The sequence below is a fragment of the Cebidichthys violaceus genome, unplaced genomic scaffold, assembly GCF_023349555.1.
Source record: "Cebidichthys violaceus isolate CVI_PGR_0920_01 unplaced genomic scaffold, fCebVio1.0.p SCAF_3, whole genome shotgun sequence".
Taxonomy (NCBI): domain Eukaryota; kingdom Metazoa; phylum Chordata; class Actinopteri; order Perciformes; family Stichaeidae; genus Cebidichthys; species Cebidichthys violaceus.
Window position 1 is genome coordinate 15,468,598 of NW_027176483.1, and position 21,061 is coordinate 15,489,658.

General features: G+C 45.6%; 1 protein-coding gene across 1 annotated transcript in view; it reads left to right on the plus strand.

Annotated features, from left to right (window-relative positions):
* Positions 1-1,970: 1,970 nt before the first annotated feature.
* The window catches only part of mob2a (MOB kinase activator 2a), a 53,954-nt gene continuing 34,863 nt past the window's right edge, over positions 1,971-21,061 (plus strand). Inside the window, exon 1 of the mRNA XM_068723589.1 lies at positions 1,971-2,487. Within this exon, the coding sequence (XP_068579690.1) occupies positions 2,471-2,487 (17 nt within the window). The 5' untranslated portion in view covers positions 1,971-2,470. The remainder of the gene's footprint in view (positions 2,488-21,061) is intronic.

Consider the following 21,061-nt stretch of genomic DNA (forward strand, 5'->3'; position numbering starts at 1 on the left):
GAGAGGAGACCAGTCACTTTTGCAGGCTAAAGTACATATTGATCCCATCTCTGCAAACTGCATCTGTCTAATTGATAGTTTTCCTAAAGGGAAAATGGAGATAAAGAGAACGGGAATGGAATACGGTAAAAAGCTATAGAATAAATAGTTAAAGCAGAGGTGTGTGTGTGTGTGTGTGTGTGTGTGTGTGTGTGTGTGTGTGTGTGTGTGTGTGTGTGTGTGTGTGTGTGTGTGTGTGTGTGTGTGTGTGTGTGTGTGTGTGTGTGTGTGTGTGTGTGCACGATTTAAAAAAAACAAAACATGCTTCTCTTACAAAATTGAGAATTAATTACTTTCACTATCGATTAATCTGTAAATCATGTTCGCGACTCATCGCTTGGTAAATAAGTTGTCAAAAAATAGTGAAAAGTGGCCCTCACAATTACTCTGGGCTTAATGTGTCTTGAAATGTCTTGTTTTGCATTTTCAATTTAACTAAAGCAGCAAACCCTCACTTTTCATAAGCTATAACCAGCTCTGTTTGGCTTTTTTCCTGTTGGTAAATTACTTAAAAAATGAATCAATTATCAAAGTAGTTGGCAATTAAGTTTCTCTTGATCAATTAATCAACGCTTTCAGCAGCACATTGCTCTGAATACAGAGTGGCTAATAAAATGGCATATAAACCCGAAGGAGGCAGTTGGCTCTTTGTACTATTGAAATTTGAATCTACACTAACTGACGAAATGTCATATTGCCTGACTAAATGCAGAGTTGACATAAGACTCAGTAAACATACGCCTTTAATGTAGGGGAGGACATAAATATAAGTCCCCTCTGCCTCTGGAGAGTTGGTGTCTGAGAACAAGCGGAGCAGTATAGCCGATAGTAAATAACAATTTAGCCAGTGACACTTGTACCTGCTCTGCCTGCACAGGTTCCCAGTGAGAGGTCAGTGCACATGAAAGCCTTCTTGTTAAGATGTATGGCCCCCAATGACATTTCTCTGGGTTTTGTTTGGAGAGTTCATCTATTCTATATGTTATAATGATGAAAACTACAGGAGGCTCACTAAAGGACCGACTAACTGGTGGGGCCATGGTGCAAAACTGAGCCTCAACCTACAGCACTTCCCTCTGTGCACTGTCATCTCAGATTCCCATCCAGTACAGTGGCACACGGCAGAATGTACATGGCAGCTTCATTATATGCCCACAGAGCCTGAGACCACCAGTATCCCCAAACTGGAGTACCTCGCCGCAAGCTTTCGGCGTGTCATTGAGTTTAATTCATTTAGTAATCTAATTTCCTAAACCTATTGACAGTTGTGGCCCCTAGGGGTCTGCGGCCCCAGAGCAGTTGCCTGGATTCCCTGGTCGGTCAAGCCTTGGTCAATTAAAAGCTTAATTTCTACGTCCATGAATAATTAGTTATACTGGAAGAGCTTGTCCTGTTATATAGTGAGCTTCAACCTCGACATATCAGCTATGATGGAAAAGGATAATAGTAGTTTTTCATTAAAAAAAAGAAATAAAGCAATGTCTAATTGTGACCCCTCAACACAGGTTGGTTTTGTGAGCAGTGATTTGTCCCTCTTGGATTCGTCTCATTTTACTTTCTTGATTTTTGAAAATCCCTGCAATCATCTGGGGAACCTTTATATCTTGGGACCCGTTGCGGTTTCTGACCCAGAGGTTGAGCAACACTGCCCTAGAATAAGATGGCAACTAATGTGTTATAACAATTAAACTCAATGTCGACAGCAGACGGGATCACCATCCATTTAAAGTGATAAAGTCTCAAATAGATCTAGATGTCTACAATTGCTCGGACCATCAAAGCAAACTGACACTACCTTTATATCTAACTCGCTCACTACGTATCCTATTGCATCCATGTTCGTACAGCACTGCGTGACACGCATTTTACGCACGGGAGAGACGGAGTGGGTCGGCTCTGTGTTTACTTCCGGACTCCGATTTAGACTTCGCTCAGAAAGCAGCAGCTCCAGTGGAGGTCCGGGCTGTCAGCTATAGCGCGGTAGCCATACAAGGCTTCATGACAGAGGTTACCGAGTTGACCAGCGGCATCCCCAACAGGCAAGCTCTCGGCGCCACTGCATACCGGACACCGCGACTCCAGGCAGACCCCGAACCGCTGTCCTGCTCTCCTCCGCTTCCTGCTCAAAGTCACTCAGTGCTGCGCTCCCGCTACCAGCTAACCGACTGATCTGACTGTGTCACTGCCACTCCATGATCCGAGCCAGCTGAGGATCAAAACAAGGACAATCGCTCAAAGTTTAAGCGGCGTTTGCGTTCGACCGACCAGGATCCAGCAGCCGGGAGAGAGACACGAGCCCCGGGGAGAGCGACGGGACTCGCGGGCTAGGGCAGCGAGGGTGGTGGCTGGATAAACTAGGGGGTCGCCTCCAGCTCCTGGTGGATTCATCCCCTGCTAGCTAACGTTAGCTAAGCTAGCCACAAACAGCGCCATGGATTGGTTAATGGGGTGAGTACAGACCGCTAACGTGCCTAGCCAGCTTACTCTCCTCTGTCAGGTCAACTGCGCAGTCTTTCTACTGCTGACTGCAAATGTGCTGCACGGTAGCAGTCACCACGGGAGTCAGCAGTAGACAGGTGCATTGTCGGACTGAATACTGTTAAATTCCCACTCAAACGCATTCGTACAGCCACCAGTGGGTAGCATGTTGCCTAGCTTAGTGTAGCTCTGCGATGCTAGCTCGATAGCAAAGCTGGTAACGGTCTCATCCTGCAGCGGTGAACCAGCCGACTGTTACCCAGGGCCAGGCGATATTGTGGTATCATCTCTGCGGCCTGCAGTCACCCAGCCAACGGTGGCAGTGCCCAGATTAGGTTGTGAGAATATTTCTGTAGAGGCCAGTTTGCTGCACGGGGAGTCTATTTATAGGAATGATTAACACAGCAAATGGGGCTAACGTTAGCAACCTGTCAGTCTTGCTAACGCGGCGGTTTTGGTTTTATTTCCTGTGCAAGGTGCGCTGGCCGCTTTCACGAGACCTGCCGTCATCAGGCATGCTGACTTAACGTCAACTTCTGGGACACAACAGAGGTTTTGGTGACAGTGAGCTCATTGATGGAGGATACAGCTCTCATACTTGTGAGATGGGAACCTTGGAGAGAGATTGAATAAACATTATGGAGACGTTGCTTGATGGCAGCGAGTAATTTCACTGAAACACAATATCTAGTTGTCATCAAGGCGAGGTGAACATTACAGTATCTTAAGGTGGAATGTATTTTTTTTTTTTAAACCTTGATGGTGCAGGTGACACCTGACAGAGGTTGATGGTGCTGATTCGTCACTTAGTATTTTGGCTTAATACAGCTGGAGTCATGGGTTTGTGTGAGAGCTGCAAGTACTACTGAATGAGATGCACCTGCCTCAGTCCTACACCTGTCATACAGCCAAACACCAAGGCTGTGATCACTGTGTCCAACCTGTGACATCGGTGTGAGTGACCAGTCTCGCATGTACTTATGTATTTGCTATGCAAACTTAAAGTCACCCGGTTGTCTGGTTAGCACCTGGATCACGTTCGCCTGGAAGTAAAGAAGGGGCTCAATAAACCCACAGGCCAAGGTGTGTTCATTTTCTACATTAACACATTTTTCATGGTCATGGGTAAGATTTGATTTCAACCTGTGATACTTAATTTTAAAACACAGTGGAATCAGATATCTTTATAAAAAGTATAACATCAGGACTTGCACAGTAAGGTGTGTGTCGCTGTGAGAGTTTCCTTTTCGCTGACTGGTTATCAGTGTGTGGCTGGCAGCAGCACTTCGCCAGTAGATTGGGGCTGAGGAAGGGTGGAGGCTTGTTATCATGGGTGGGTTTTTTTCACATTATAACATTTTGGCTAAGCGATAACGAAGCTGCCCCTCTATACCCCCAACCAGAGTACCGGCGTGTGAGGCACATGAGTTTAAATACTGTTCCTGGAACTGCTTGGTTTGCATGTATCTATCTGTCAAACAGCCTCTGTTTTGGGGGGGCCACACATTTCATCCAATCTTGGTAGATTGTAAATTTGGATGACCCTGACAAAAATGATCATGTGTTTTTGGTATTTTTATACATGGCCTATTTCACACAGACTGACATAATATCGCATTGTGCAGTTGAAACCAAACATAATTGGTTCTCTCTGAAAGCTTTTTTATTTATCTCAAGTGTTGTCCTCCTCCTGTCACTGGTTTTCCTGGTTTCGGTAGCCGGTTCTTGCATTGACTTGTTGCAACAGTTCTCTCCGTCGTATATGGGATTTATAGGACTTAACCTCCTCTCCAGTCACTCCCATGAAATAATTATATTTTTCGCCCAAACACTTGGCGCGGTCGGACTAAACTGGTTTGCTTAGTGATCTTTTAGGAATTCAAAAGCAACACCCAGTTACATCTTGTTGGTAGAAGAGGTGAGGAAAGCGAAGAAGAACCACATGCGTGTAAAAGAGAGGGCAAATGTCTTTCTGTGTTTGCTAACAATCAGGATTATCGTGGATTTTCACTAAATGTAGATATTAAATCACCCTGACGCTCACTCTAAGATGTTGAATCTTTTTTTGTGGAGTGACACCTTTTTAAATGAGTTAGTGTGTCGTCACTCAGAAAAACTATACATTTTTAATTCATCACAAATTAAGTATGGTATCTACAATGTCAGCTGTCCATTTGTGTATTACCTTTTCCCCACTGACCAGGTCTAGTTTGTGTTTACCTTCATTTTAAACCTGCACGTTGTCTACTGTATCGATGCGGGTGAGGTGTGTATGTGAGCTGAATGCAACTGAAGCGAGCGGGCTTGCGTCCAGCGTGCGTCACTGACGGAGTGGAGACCATGAATGAGTTAACCAAGCGTGTAATCATTCTGAATTTCAGACCCGGGGAGGACGCCACAGCCAGTACCGATGGGGAGGGGAGGGGAGGGGCTGATGGAAGAAAGAGAGATGGTTGTGAAAGCAGCTGATTTGGGGAGAAATGTGGAGGAGAGAAAGGAAGGAAAAAAGCGTGATGAATGTAACGGCAGGGACTGATGAGGGAAAGGCAGGGTGATCTAAAGGGATGAGGAATGGGAGACGGCAGGTTTGTGACCGATGGAGGAAGGGGATCCGAATGGTTTTGATGGACTGGTTGATTAGGGAGGAAAAAAGAGGAAATTAGCAGGTGGGGGGGAAGGGGTGGAGTAGTTGATGGGAAGGATGAAGCTCCACAGGGAATCAAATGGAGGTCTATAGCAGATGACGGCCTACTAATGACATTTTTTCCCCTGTGGCCTCTGCGGGAGGCTTAACAACGGTGTGTATCATTCATGTGCTTGCATTAAAATGTAAGCAACAATGTGTCTGCAAGCTAAATTCAGTGTATCTATGTATTTATTTTGGACAGAGCGCATTATTTCAGAGCCGAATGACCTCATCCGTCCTGATTCAGAGTCGGGACAGGACGTTTAATCACTGGAGAGATAGATGCGCGACGCCTAAATGTGTCTTTTTCCTGCCGGGTGGAATGGACGGCCTTTGACAGATGTTTAATCCCCTCGCTCTTGAGTGATGGATTGGTAATGCTGAACGAAGAGCGAGAGAATGGAAACTACAGCAGCTAAGTGGAGCGCCACTTTAGGCCGCCTGACCGGAGCAAGAGTCGGGATTTAATGTAGGCTACACTTACTGTAGCTCGCTCTGCATCACCTGTGACTTAATGGTGCATGGGCTTCATTATCCTGCATGATGGGAGTAATGCGAGTAATGGTGTGAGTCACTCGCTTGTTGTATCCTCTCATTTTGTGGGTAGTTTTAGGCATGACGGTTATCGTTGGGTTCTCGTATTTGAGAAGCCAGTGCTTGTTTTGAACATGTTTTTCTGCAAGAACAGAAATATTATCAACTTAATATCAGATTAATAGTTTTGTAAGTTATGGTGAGGCAACGTTAAACACTGATGTGTTTGAGAAAGTGTTCATCTTCCCCCAAAATTAGAAATCCAGAAAAAACATTTGAATCATCATCTATTGGCACCAGTATCAAAACCTTTAAAAAAAAAAAAAGAAAAAGAAAAAAAAGAAACCACTCAGTACAACTTTAAGAACTATGAGGTCTGTTCTGGAAAATGTCCAAATGCCTTTGAACCAGGCACTGCTGCAGTTGATAATGAGAGTAAATGAGAGAGACGACATCAGTGATTGATGTTGTGGCAGAAAGAGAAGTAGAATTTACAAGAACCACTTCTAGACTGAACTTCCTCTTCAGTCTAGTTCACTGAGGCTCACACCTAAGACAGAATTCTAGTTTGCTGTCTAATAGTAGCTGTTTATAGCATAATAGTGCAGGATGATGTTCCTTATCGCATCACAGCAACAAAGTGTTGAACATATAAACATAAACATATAAAATATATATATATTGCAGTGTAGAAAAAGTCTTTGCTACTACTCCATATGTCAGGAAGTGCAGTGGCTCTATAGACACCTAACAGCCATATTCCAACCAAATTCAACAGAAGTTATTAAAACTAATTCTTAAAAACCTTTTTTAGTTTTAGTCTCATTCTGAGGCTGCATGTTGTGAGAAATATTTCTTTCATGCTTCCGACTTGCTCTGTGCGTATATGTAGATGTTCCTAATGTGGACTTTGCACATTGCAACCCTGTCCTCGAGCAACCCCACTGCCTTATGTCCATCGCCTACACACGTACAGACACACACACACACACACACACACACACACACACACACACACACACACACACAGATGTCTGACTCTGCTCCCGCTGTTGCATGCGGTCTCAGCCCAGGTGGCTGTTTCCGCTGCTGATAATGTGCTGTGGCAGATGAGCAGACATCATCTCGAGGCAGTCACCTGCTCAAGAATAGCAACTAACCAACGCTGTCACTGCGTTGCGTGGTCTAAACGGGGATAGAGTCTGACTTTGCTATATCTATCTATCTATCTATCTATCTATCTATCTATCTCTAGCTTCACAATCCGTAGTGTTTCTGTGGTACACTGTTCTGTTATTAGGGCTGACCTGAGGGCAGTGTAGTAGTGAGCTTAGCAGAAGCTCTCGGTGTCCCCCTGCTTGTTACTGTTACGGTGAAGCCATCTTCACTCGGCTCTCCGTGTGTCAGATCCCGCAGTCAGGATCCCGTTCTATTAAGAATCAATTTATTGCGTCTGGCACTAAAGTTGCTTTACGACTACACACCAAAGGCCAAGACTTTTTAAGACCACGTAAGCCAGCCAAACCTTTAGCGACATTGTTGTTTTACAAATTGGATTTGTGTTGTGGGTGGTAGCTAGCCCAATATCTCAACACACATTGACTGTCCACAGCACCGAACCCTGAGAATAATTACACCCATGTTTCACATCGCTTGTTTTGACTTCCTTTGACTGATGGTGTTGGGTGCATAACTTATTCATACACAGTTTTAAGTTTCACGTGTCAATACAGGAGTTGAGCGGTTGATTAGGCCTGAGCTTTTGTTTCATTAGAGCCAGTATCACTCAATGGTCGGGGAAACATCAACCCCTGTTAAATGCAATGCAATTTCTCAGTCCTGCAATAACTAGTGTAGATATGTGTTGACTCAAATAATACTACGTCCACCTCCATTTGCTTACAAGGGGGAGAAAATATTAGAAACGCCACTAAATATTGCACCTCAAACATTGCCATACAGTTGGTTCAATGGCAAAAATACAAATATTGTAATCAGTATTTGATATTTCTCTCCTCATTGGTTTATGTTTCTTGGGCCCAGCCGCATGCTTCGGGCTGTCCTGCCACGATGTGCTGAAGGGATTGGCTGAATGACGAGAAGGCTCGTTGGTTTGTTTGCTCCCCAGAAAGGACATCTTAGTCACTTTCAACCCTCCAACTCACTCTGTCGTTCACTCCCCGGCTCTGTTTGTTCCTCTCTCTCTCTCTTTTCTCTCGCGGGACGCTGATGTGCAGAGACGGTTGCGTGCTTGACTGCTGCCTGAGCTGGACTGTTGCGCCGCAGAGAGCGACGGCAGCGCTGAGCAGGCCCAGGGCAGCCTCAGCCCTCTCCTGGAAATGCTAAACAACAAAAGCTAGCAGGGGTGTGATGTGTATTCGGAGCTGAGCATGTAGGAGGAGGAAAGTCTATATGCGGAGTAATATTTTGTAAAAGCTGTATTGTGCGGTTCTGGGAAGGAAGGACAACGGTGGAAAGCAGTGCAGAGCTGGAGGGGGCAGAGTCTGAACAAACAAGGCCTCAGCTCCCATCTCTGATATCCCTTTTTTGACATTTGGAGGCGTTTGCGTCTCATGAAGTCTGTGTCGTTATTTTGGGGCAACGGTAGCAGATTCCTCCTCTTCCCCAGTAGCACAACGCAGCAAAAAAAGTGAGCTGCGGGGTCGTCGCCACACCATTAAAGCTCAGCTGTCGTGGTGCTGAGATGTCGATGACTTCAGGTTTCACAGGAAGGTGACACCTAGAGCAGGCTGTTGATCTAGTGACGACCTCGACTAGAGAGAAGTGCAGTCAGTACAGAAATAACTACTGTTTGCTTCCCTTAACTGACGTACAACTAATTTGAGTTACAACATATCAAATATTGCACCGTCATGTTGCAGGGCGCTTCTCCACTAGCTGGTGTCTGGAGAACAGGTCTGAATACATTTGAAGTGAGCCATCTCCAGGCCTGAAGACACAGTGCTGTATCATGGAGGGTTTTTAGGACATCAGCGTGCATCACTGAGGGAGATATAAAGGCTCTATTGAATGCCTTTTTGAGGCGGCAAATAGCCTGGATACAAGAACGCACGCACACACACACACACACACACACACACACACACACACACACACACACACACACACACACACACACACTCCTGAGTAAATACGGCTGTACTGTCCCTGGTTTGTCTCTTGAGACGCCTCTCTGCTTCCTTGTCTTCCCTTCGCTTTCCCCGAGGCAAAGACACGTGAGAGGCCCAGAAATGAATGCGATACCAGAATGACTCTGCAGTTTGCCTTTCACTGAATATGCACAAGTGGATAATTGAAGAATCCTAATGCGAGCACGGCTGCGTCGAGCACTTAAGGCGGAAACTCTGCGCTTGTTTTTGCCTCTTTTTGCCAGTGTGTTTGAGCGAAGATGAGGTTTCAAAAGCCGGTGAGAACAGTACACGCTGTGAGTATTAGTGCAAACTTCCATACTGTGATGGATCCAGAAGCTGCGAATCTAACCCAACTCAATACCTGACTGCTGGCTGTGCTTGTGAAGCTTCTCCGCCTACTCCAATAAGTCCTGACCTGTTCACAAGCTTGAACAAAGATCGTTGATCTGCAGATTTTGTTCGTGATTTTCTTTCACTTTGAAGATGTTGGACTCATTTAGGCCACGCTGTTGTGTTGCTCTTTGCATGACCTGGGCCATCCGTCTGTGTGCGTTTCCTGTATTTCACTTGGCAGGAGAGTGACACCATGCTGCGACTGTGTTTACTCTGTCATAAAGCTCTGGGCAGCCCTGCCCAGCGCAAACAACTGGCACCGCCATCAACTGGACAGACGGGGGGGGGGAGAGACAGAGGGCAGGACCAGTCGTGACTAATCGGCTACTCTGTCCCGCTCTCACTCCACATCTATCTCTTGTTATTGGTGAGAACTGGATTTCACTGTTTCCTCCAGTAGCAGGACTGGCTGCCACAGGCCTGGGAGCAGCTACTGTTCTGTCAGAGAGTATCTTAGTCATGGAGCGCTGCCAGCTAGAGCTGTCTTAAGATCAGCTATAATAAGTTGAACCCCCTGCAGCAGGAGCGTTGCTGCTGTTGCTATCCACCCACAAGGGTGTTGGTTGGTTGGTTGCATTTATTTCAGGACTGATTGCAATCTTTCAGATTCAGTTTTGGCGATGAATTACATTGAATGCTACTTTTCTTCTTTGTGTAGATAATCAATTAACTAACACTCCCTTTTCCCAAGCAATCAGAAGAGTGAGATTTCTGTGTCATTATAGTTCATCATAAGAGGGCAGCTTCTGAATGTTATGATGTAAATGAGGTAGTAATGCCAAAATATAGTGGCACAGTATCAGCAGGTTCACGTATGATCCTAGTAAACTAGCCTCAACCCACAGATCGTCCCCGCAATTTTGGGAATCAGCAAATCTGCTTGTTTTTTTCCGCAAAGCTAAATACACCTTCAGGAACCAACAACATAACCTCTCTGACTGAGTCGGGATGTGATATGTAGAGAGAGAAAAAAAGGGGGAGATGGGGTAACGGAGAAGTGCAACTTGAAAACACCAGAGAGAAAGAACAGAGAACGGGGGGGGGGGCAGGGCAGCTGATAAGGAGGAGAGCAGCAGCAGCAGCAGCAGGAGGATATAGAAAGTGCGGGTAGAAGAGCGATGGAAGGAGGGAAACGATAGTGGCGCGAGGCGATAGGTGAGATATGGAGATAAATGCGAAGCGGCGACGTGGGTCAGAGAGCTGGATTAGAAACAGCAGAGGTCTGCAGTACAGGACATAGAGGGAGATTTAACAGCAGAGAGAGAAATGGAGCCGTGTGCAGGTTAAGAGAGGGAGGGAAAGCCAACAGAAGGTGAGACGTATAAAAATGCATTGAAATCCTTTTGTTCATTGGTTTGATTCCCGAAACTTTAAAACCAAGATTTTGAGCGTTCGCCCAGCAGACCAGTATTTCCCCGTTTAACCAGTGAGATAAGAGACCTAATCGTGTGGTAAGAGACCTCATTTGTCTTGGAGGAGGACGCATTTAATTCTGGTTTTATTTATTTTTCACTAGGATGTGGTCGGCACCCTTGGGCGAGGCTTCGGCTGAGCAGTGAGCTGCTAAATCTGTGCAGAGCCGGTGGGCCGCCAGCGTCGGTGTAAGCTAGCTCGGTTTGTCCTTGGTGGCTGAGGCTAGGCTGGTCTGAACTGTAATTGGATTAGAGATCTCTGCGTTGCATCAGGCAAGGCGAGCAGAGTATAAACACACACATGCTTTAAGAGCACACACGCCTCGGGGAGCCAAGTTCATCTCGGTACTCGAGGCTCTGCTCCTCCTCCTCATTTTATTTCCTCTCAAACTTTCTTCTTTCCCCGCTATTTTCTTTATCCCCTTTAATCAACAACCCATCCCTTCCCCCTGGCTGTCACGTGCGTGTACATGTGCGCAATCTTGCATTTTTTTGGTGCATAAGCATGTTAGTGTTGGTGTGCATGTGTATATGGATCAGCCCTGTGCCGTGGATACCCTCTCTAAAGGGGATTACAGTAGTTGCTACGGAGCCCCTGCTGAGATCATCCGAGAGGAAAAAAGGACGGGAAGAAGAGAAGAGAAGAGCCTCATACTGAACACGATGGATGTGAATATGAAGACATCCTACTGTACTGCGCTTGACCTTTTTTCAATTGTGAACTTCCAGTGTAGCAGCTTTGGACAGGAAGTAGAAATGATGTCATGGATGGTGTGCATCCCTATTGCCTCATTTACACATACTGGTGTGCAAAGGCTTAATCTGTGAAGAGTTGTCTTGACTTCACTAACTGGAAGGAACTGGAATAGAACATCTTTTAAACTCAATTAGACCTTAACTGGTCAGTGTGTCTCCTATTCTAACCATCTATTTCTGTCCCAGTTTGAGGAGGGGAAAGGTAAATTCCCAGGTCATCAACATGGCAAATAAACATTGCAGTAATCACGCTCTTCGCTGTCATTGAAGGGGGGGGGGGACAAACTAAAACAAAAGCCAACTAGAAAACCTTTTCTGACTGCTTTACCTACCAAGGAAGAAACGGAGAACTTAAAGGTACCAGGTGTTACTCATCACTGTAATACATGAGCAGGGCGGGGTGAGGTGTGTGTAGGGCAGGTTTAAACAAGAGACTGCTGAAGAGAAGGCATGAAAGTAAGAGACCAAAGTGTAGCAACTCATACAACACATAAAGGGTTTCCTGTGTGTATATCTGTACATGCCTATGTGTAACGCTCACGTAGCACATGTAGATGCGGTTGAAGTGAGAGAAATTAAACCACGGCAATGCAGCCAGTAAGATTAGAGAGAGACGGCGATAGAGGAGGCTTAACAGCCGACAGGCCGCGACCAGCAGCCATATGTTTCATATGTGTCGGCCGTATGGCTCTGATCCGCCCATATGGCCCGTACATCTCCTCAACGTCCTGCCACCATGACGGACAGCATGGGAACAGAGATACAGGGAGGGGGAGCAGGGTGTCGCTCTGATGTGGGAGGATCCTAAAGGAAGGACACACACTGCGATTGAGGCAAGTCACCCAAATCCACACCCAGCTGATATCAAACCTGCGCCACCTATCTGCAGGGAAAATAACAACAGCAGCAGTTTAGACGGACAGATTTAGTAGATGGGATGAATTTGTTTGCACAATTTTCCTTTAAGTGTTTTAATGCGGCAAATAGTTACCATGATGTTTTTCTAGAGGCCACGGAGACGGCTTAAAATGTCTTGTTTTGTCCGCTCAACAGTCCAAATGTTGAAACCGCAGCAGCTGTTACTTTCTCAGCATCTCTACATCTGCAGATCTAATACGGGCTTCCTTGTAGACAGCTCGCTGAAGCCTGCTTAAGATGAACGCGCAAGTTTGTGAGCGCGTCACACGCCTGCTGCTGCATGAGGTGCTTCACATCTAAAATCATTTTGAGGCGCTTGCTTGGAATGAAGGCAAAGAGGGAGCTGGTGTTCAGGGTCGTCCGATTTCCGCTGCTGGGTTAGGGTCATTGTATGGAAGCTGCTGACTGGGCCTCCCACAAGTGAGGCAGAGAGCAGCTCAATGTTGAACACAACACAAAAAAAACCACAAGACACACAACAGAGGAGTTGACCCCTATAAGGCTTCTGATACTCCCTTGAGGAAGTGTGTGTAAACACGGATACGTGTGATTGACTGGGGAACATGCCCTGTCCGTGTACCGTCCTACACACACACACACACACACACACACACACACACACACACACACACACACACACACACACACCGTACTTCATTAGAACACAGTGAAGGCCTTGCATACACAGCTGTGTGGCCTGGTGTCACAACACTGGCCTTTTCTTCTCTGGTGTGTGCTTCCAGCCATAGAAACCTGCTAAACGTGACCTTTCTAAAAAGGCCTTTTTAATCACCGGTGGCCTCTGGACTGTGTGGCTTGTGACAAATGCTACCACTGAGCCAACAGCCTGGTAGCATTAGGAGCTGCGTTTGAAAAGCCAGCAGCTCTTAAGAGTAGCTGTAACCGCGGGGTGTTTATGAGGAGCGAAGGCGTGGGAGCAAAGCCAGCAGTTTATTCCAGGAAGCCAGGGGAAGGGAGGAAGGACTTCTTCTCACCATCAAGTCCAACTCAGTCTGTCAACACTAGAGCTTCACTGAAACATATTGAAAGTAATAATGTGAGAGGCAGACTGTATCTATTTAGTATCGTCAGATAACTGTTTGACCATAAAAAATGACGTGGTAGACGGACTGAACGAGCTTAGTAAACTACCTAACAATCTGAGCACAGTAAGATTCTGTGAGATTGGACTTTATTGAGGTGATTATATGTTTTAATGCTGAAGTCAACATGTTAGTGGAAGGGTTGGGTATCAAACGTCATTAGATTTGAGTACAGACTGTCGTATCAGTAGCATTAAGTATATAAAGCTGTCAAATTCTGAAATACTGAATGATTTGTCAGATTCACTTGTAAACTTTTTATTTAGATCTAAATGGGAAACTTTTTAACTACTACTGAGCATTGGTATTAAAACTCTTCAAATGATACTCGGCCCCTAGTTTTTGGTTTTTGTTTATCAAAGACGATGATAAAATTCATCTAAACTCCAGGAAAATGGTGAGTCGAAGTCTGCTCTGCCTTCCCTTCTCTTCCAGTTTCATCGTTGTATCCAACATTTTATATTTCCCTTCCTGTCTTCTGCCTGCTGTCTGACCCGTACTCCCAACTGAGGTTTTCTGCCTACAGTAGCTGCCTCGCACTGGAAGCTCGAGTGGACTGAGTCATATATCAGGGGGGAGTGTGCGGAGCAGAGCGGGCTACTAGAGGAGTGTGCTGCTGATTTATTACCAGCCGTTAGCTGGTTAAATGAGGCTAAGTGAGCGGGCCAGCTCGGGGAGGTGAGATGGAAGAGATTAGCCTGCATGAAGAGCGATGGAGGGAGAAGATCTGTGAAGCGAACGGTGACTCCTGACCTCCTGTCTGGCGCATACCGTTTCTCTTCACCTTCTCCCTGGCCCCTCCTCTGCTCTGCTACTCTGCCCTTCTCTACATCCTGGGGTCCATCTCATGTTGCCTCTGCAGAGCTGTGCTGCTTATGTCCGGCTTTTTGAGAAGCGGCCAGCTACGTTGTAGGGCACTAAATATTGGGAGGGAATATTGGTTCAGATGCATATTTGAGCGTCCACAAGGAATCATTAGAGACCTGCAACAATTAGTTTAATAATCAGCAATTGTTGAGTTATCCTGATTTCATTCCCCAGTAAGCATCCAGCTCTAGATATGCTGGATCCTACATTTCCTATTATGCAATTCATTTGCATCTTTCATTGGACTTCCTCTGCTCGTCTCTCAAAAACTACACCCCAGGTAGGAAGGCATGCTGTCAGTATTTGTAGTCTCAAAGCCCTTTTAATCATCACGTTTCTTCTAACACACTCGACACACAGTCATTATGACCTTCGTGACTCCACTTCAAAAGCCAGGATTTGTCGTGTGTGTGTGTGGGGGGGGGGGGGCAGATAGAAATAGTAAAGGTCAATGTATGGCTCTGGATGAGGCTATATGTGCACAAACTGGTGTGCTGGATATCCGCTCTGTAAGCTATTCTGTCCTCAACCTTTTGGATGACGCGTCGGTTTGCACGTTTTGTTTCGTGCGCGATAGAGAGACAATGAGAACAACCGAGACGCATTCACCACATCCGCTTCCTCTCGCAGAGGAACAGTAGGTCAGGGGATTTTTTTTTTGGTCCGCTCTGTTGACTTTCGTCTTTCTCTCAGGGCCGGAGGGGAGGGGGCAGAAATACAGCGCACACAGATGGTACATTTTCTCATAATCCCCGGGGATTGCGTTGTAACCTCTGCGAGGCATGTTCAGAAATGTTCAGCCTCGCTACGCTGTGTGTGAGGTTTGGTGCAAGGAAGCTGACACTGTGGAGGTCACAAGGACTCTTCATTTGGTTTCTGTGCTTCCCCGTTTCTCATGTTGTTCTTGCTGATATTGCAGTTTTCTGTGCTCGACTCACTGCATGTTTGCTTGTTTGGCCTGGGTGTGTGTGTCCTTGTGTCCACCTGTATCCGTGCCTCTGTTTGCATATGGCCTCATGTGTGTGTGTGTGTGTGTGTGTGTGTGTGTGTGTGTGTGTGTGTGTGTGTGTGTGTGTGTGTGTGTGTGTGTGTGTGTGTGTGTGTGTGTGTGTGTCCCTTCGCCTCCCTCTCGGCCCTCACCCCTGTGCTGTATCGCTCTCTCCTTTCCTCCTCATTGTTCTGCCTCTCCGACAGGCCAGGGGAGTCGGGATCATGAGCTCGTAGGAAGTCTTCGTCACTCGTTGCTCTGAAAAGCAAACGGCGAGATGCACAAACACAGGAAGCGCTGGCTTCCTCATGCGGGCTCCTCCAGCTGGGCGTCTGTCACTCTGCTCTGCGTTTCAGAAAGAGGCAACGTGAGCGCCGTCTCTAACCGCACGTGTCTTTACTCTCACTTTCGGTCTCGTCTGTCTCGCTATTGACGTGTCCCGTCCTTCGCCCGCGATAACCGCCCTGGCTCTGTGTGCAGCTGCACTGCCTGCCTGAATTCTGGTAATTAGTCTTTGTGCCATGTTTTATATTCATTAATTCAACAGTTTTAGTGAAGAGGCCTCTGGGAAATTGATGTCATGTGTGCTGCTGTGGATTGCAGTTGTCGACAAGAATGAAAAAAATAGGGATCAGTAGATTTCCAGTTTCCTTATTCTATCTATCCCAGAAACTTAAAAAACCACACAAATCCTTCATTGTTCTTCTTCTCTGTTTTGCTCCTAGCAGCTGATCATGCCATGTTACTTCCTGTTGCCCAGTTAGACCTTAAGTGAAGCTGGTTATGTATCTGAAGTGCATCTCTGGTCAAAGGGGATTAGAGGTCACTGGTCTCTTCAGAGAGACTGTGCAGAGGGTGGAACACACACACACACACACACACACATACCAGCTGGAGTCACCGCTGGCAGCTGTGGGGTGCACACTTGTGTGCATAGAATGAAGGAACCTCTTCCTGTGTGGGCATAAGCTACCTGGCAAGACCTTCTCTAGCATCAGAGCTGTGAGGAGATGCTCCACATGCTCAAAGCACGCTTTCTGTGACGTTTTCACACAACAAGTCTGGAGATTTGAATCCATTTGAAGGAATGTCAGTTTACATTTTCCTATCTTTTGCATATGGGTATACGTGATTCACAGCCTCCTGCTGATGCGGATCAGGATGGGTCACATTATCACTGCGTAACAAGTAGTTGAGAAAATTATCTAAAAGTTTACCATTCATTGGGGATATGACTGCCGTGTGCAGAACCCACTTTTTTAGGATGTTGTAGTCACAGTAAAGCTTTTTTGAAAATGTAATTCGGCACATTGTTGTAGTTTTGAGATTCCAAGATTCCGTATCTTGGTTTTTTTCTTTAGCTTAGCTGCATTAAAGGGGTGAAATGATACCACCTGGGGAAATGATGTTGAGTTTTGTTAAGATAAGTAATACGAAATCTCTACTAAAATGATTACTGACTCTGTAATCAATTTCAGATTACTGCAATCTGTCTGCGTACATTCCAGCTTGATTCGCTGATTGTCACTATTCTGATATCTGTGTTCCCACAGGCCTCAACAATCCATGAGAGACTATTTGTCAGAAATAAACATCTAAGATTTCTGAAAATTAATAAAGATCCACGAAACTACTTCTTCAGGAAAATGATGAAAGTACTTAAATGTCACCAAATTAATTAATACACTCAACCCATGAACCTCTGACAGAGATCTGTAGTGATTTAGCCACAATTGTAACGATGAGTAAAACAACCAGGCCTCTGTGATGTCAGTCGGTAAAGATGGCCTCCGTTTAGAGGAAGCTAAAGAGACTAATAAACAAAATGAAATAAAAATATTGTAAAAGAGGAAAGCATCACATCAAGGACCTGTGTTTTATTATTTCCTCTAAATGTTCACTGTGGTTAACGTTGGCTGCCCTGATATCATGCAGACTCTCCTCATCTGTTCTGGTTTGACCAGCTTGCCGGGCTCTATTGTTCACTCTTTTAAATCTATTTTTGGGCAAGTCTTTATCACCACCTTAATAGTAAGAGAGCCACAGCTCAGGACCTTTAGTCTCATTTGTCTAAAAAAAAAACAATGCTTGCAGTTATCTGTGGGCTGCAATTCGAGCTCGACTTCAGAGAGAACTGATCAGTTGCTTTAAACAGGATTTGGATGTAGTGTCGTCTTTTACCACAAGAGGGCAGCACATGTCCAGTTCACTTGACTGTCCAGTGTGCAGGGATGTGTGTGTGTCTGCGTGTGAAAAGAAAGACGAATAGAATCAAAAAGGACAATATGTAGCAGACAGTTGGTGGTGGCATGAAGAGGAATGTAGATAAAAGTGGAGAAAGTATGGGAGAGGAGGAAGAATGAGAGAGATCCAATGAGCATGAAATCAGATCTGGCTGTTGCATAATCATGGCTTACAGGCCTTCTCTGTGTGCACCGGGCTCTGTCGGCTCTTTCCAGTCCACTATCACATGACTGTATCAAGCGGCTGCAGTATGAAACCAGCAATACCAGTCCAGCACCAGCTAGAGGCCGACACAGAGATCAATAGTTCCGTTCTTCTCTGTGCTTAGGCACACTCCTTTTATTTATTTGAATACTTTTTTCTTTATATTTTCATGTGAAGTTACGGGGGTAGTGTAGATATTCAAATCATGATTTATCAGTGGTTGCACACAGCGGCCATTCAATGCTAAAGAAACACTGGTGGTGTATGTCTCCAATGTGAAACCTCTCTCCGAGATTTATTTTTCTTCACTGACGGTAAAAAGCCCAGAAGCTTTTAAATGTGTTTCTCCACAAAGGATCCAACATGGCTGCTCAACAACTCGCCCTCATGGTTTCTCCTCGTCTCCCTACATTCATTATTAAATGCCCTAAAACGTCTTTCACATACCAGCGATACCAGACGTCACTGAGGCATCAGCGTTGCCTTCCTTCCCTTGTCTTTTTCAACAATTTTTTTTAAAATCTTCTACCCTCACCTGCTCCCTCCCATCTCAGGTGCAAAGCCTTTATTCACATGCCAGCAATACCAGACTGCATACCAGTCAACAGGACATCAGTGAACACCTGCACCTCTGCCTGCTGCCTTTCTCTCATCACTGCTCCTCAGGCCCAGAGAGAGAACGAGAAAGTGGAGGTGCTTATTTCTGGTAGACAGTAGGTGGCGTCATTGTCCCACCGTTCTCAGCAGTTCTCCATATCAGCGCTTCACTGAGCAGTGTCCCTCATCGCTCCCGGTCACAGGAAGGATATGTGCAGACTGGTTAACACACAATAAATTATTTTTAATTTGTAGGTGATTCATATTTGATTCTTATCCTTGTTACTCAAGAAAAAAAGGCATATTTTTAGTATTTTTAAACGGTGTCTTGTCCACACTGTCAGGAATAACATTATAGTTGGGAAATACTGAACCATTTAATGTATTCAATTATTTTGCTGAACTGAAAGTCGTCTATTCTCAAAACGCCAAAGCAAATGATCAGTGCCTGGATCGGGTTGCATTTCATTTCCCTGGAATTTGAACAGAAACCAAAGCTGTCCCGATATAGAAAGATAACACTGATTCAGTGCAGAGCCCAGAAACGCCCAAACATAACATTTGCCTTTTGGGGGGCATCCAGGAGACACTTGAGACAATATCAACATCACTGTCATTTTGATGGTCAGACAGAGACCAGTGGACTAATGGACAGACAGACAGACAGGCCCACTGAGGTAAAGGTGAGTTACTAGTGGTGTCCCCTCATTGTGGGCCGGCTGTATGAGACAGACAGACAGACTCCTGGCGTCGCCCAGCCTGCTGTATACATAGGCCCTTTCATACTGCAGCCCTTGGCGTGGCCCCAGCTCACATATACCCCTAACTGTGCTCAGTGTGTGTTTGTTTGTGTGGGCTGAAACATATTTAGGGTGTGTTGGTGACAGAAACAGTACGTTCTTGGTGCTTGGCAGCAAGACTTGCATTAAATTGCGTAATACACACACGTTTGCTGTTTCATAAGATTCATCTTTTTTTGGCATTACAGCAGGGAGGTGTGTGTGTGTGTGTGTGTGTGTGTGTGTGTGTGTGTGTGTGTGTGTGTGCGTGTGCGTGCGTGCTAATTGTATTCCTGGAAAGCCTGTGGAGGGGCCAGGGCTGCACAACAGCCAGCGACAACTGTTCTCCGGAAGCTTCTCTGTCACTTGGAACGTTTATGAGCATTTTAGTTCAAATCTGCAGCTTCCTCCTTAGACGAAAAAAAAAAGAAGAAGGCATTGTGCAATCAACTGGCGTCTTGAATGCTATTTGTATGCATGGACACAAACGTAAAGTCCACATCATTCTTGCACAACATGCACTAGGAAGATGAATGTGGGGAGGGATCTGAGCTCGATGGACCGAAGGGGAGAAAAGACAAGGGGGGGGGGGGGGGGGGGGGGGGGGGTGCATGGAAAAGAGGCTTGAATGGGGGATTGCGAAAGAAGCAAGAAAGCTCAAATTTGCTTAATGAAGGGGCTGCAAGAGGAGCAGTAAAACCAAGGGAAGTTAAGGTGCAGGCGATGAATAAGTGCAGGAAGGAGGAATGGATTGAGACTGAATAGGAGGAAAGAAGGGGGGGGGGACGGACGGGGGGGACTGCATCAATAAAGCTCCGGCTGATTGTGCCTCTGCATTCTCCAGTGTTCTCCCGCGTTTCCTTCCACCATCCTCCTTTTTATTTTGGACTCTGAACATTCTCTGTCCTCCACATTCTTCTTATCCTCTGTTTATCATCTTCCTCCCATAGTCCTCTTCCTCTTCCAGCCTCCTCCTCCCTTCCTCCCTCTCTCTCTCTCCCCCCCCCCTCCAGTGGCTGTTGTGTAACTCTGCAGTGACTGACTGAGCAGCAGTGATGCGATTGATCAGCAGTTCTGGTGCCAGGCTGCTCTTATTGTAATAAATGAGCTCTGAGCCGTTGAAACCGACCCTGAGTGCTTTTGCGGGAGTGGAGGAAACACACACACACACACACACACACACACACACACACACACACACACACACACACTCTTATGACGTATTGCTGAATAACCCTGAATGCTCTTAAACTTACCGCTTGCCTGGATTCATCATTTTGTACTGTAATCCCTCCAGACCTAAACACACAAAAGTTAATAAGACATTTCATTATTATTTTTTGAGCGGACACAGTGTTCAGGATCCTTTGAACTGAATGTTTGCTCTTAGATTACTTGTCCTGTAGTTAATCTCTGTCGTTATTGTCATGGACATTATTTAAAATTTTGAAGTTTTCAGCTGAAAATAGCTCCTTTTCTTCTTTTTTTATTTTTGTCATGCCACTTCCAGAAATCTTCATAAAAGTTATAAAAACAAATTTTTGGTTTTTTTTTGCAAGTACTTAAGCACATTACATACATATCCTGGATTTGAATCCAGTTTGGGACCCTTATTGCATGCCCCCCCCCCATCAACACTTCCTCAATTGGCTGTAAGAAAAACGCATCTGGTCTTTCCATTCGTCAGTCTTTGTGGTCTGGCCCTCTGCTCAACATATCCCCACTCTCCCGCTCTCTCCATCCTTCTATCTTTTCTATTTTCCAACTTCTCTGTACCAACTTTTTTTTAATTCTTTTTCTCCATTACCATATAATCCAAACTTGACAAAACAAGAGCTTTGACTCACCCAAACTGTTTCCAGTGTACACACAGTCCCCGGGGCGTACAGATAAGGCAGCTCTCTTCCCTGA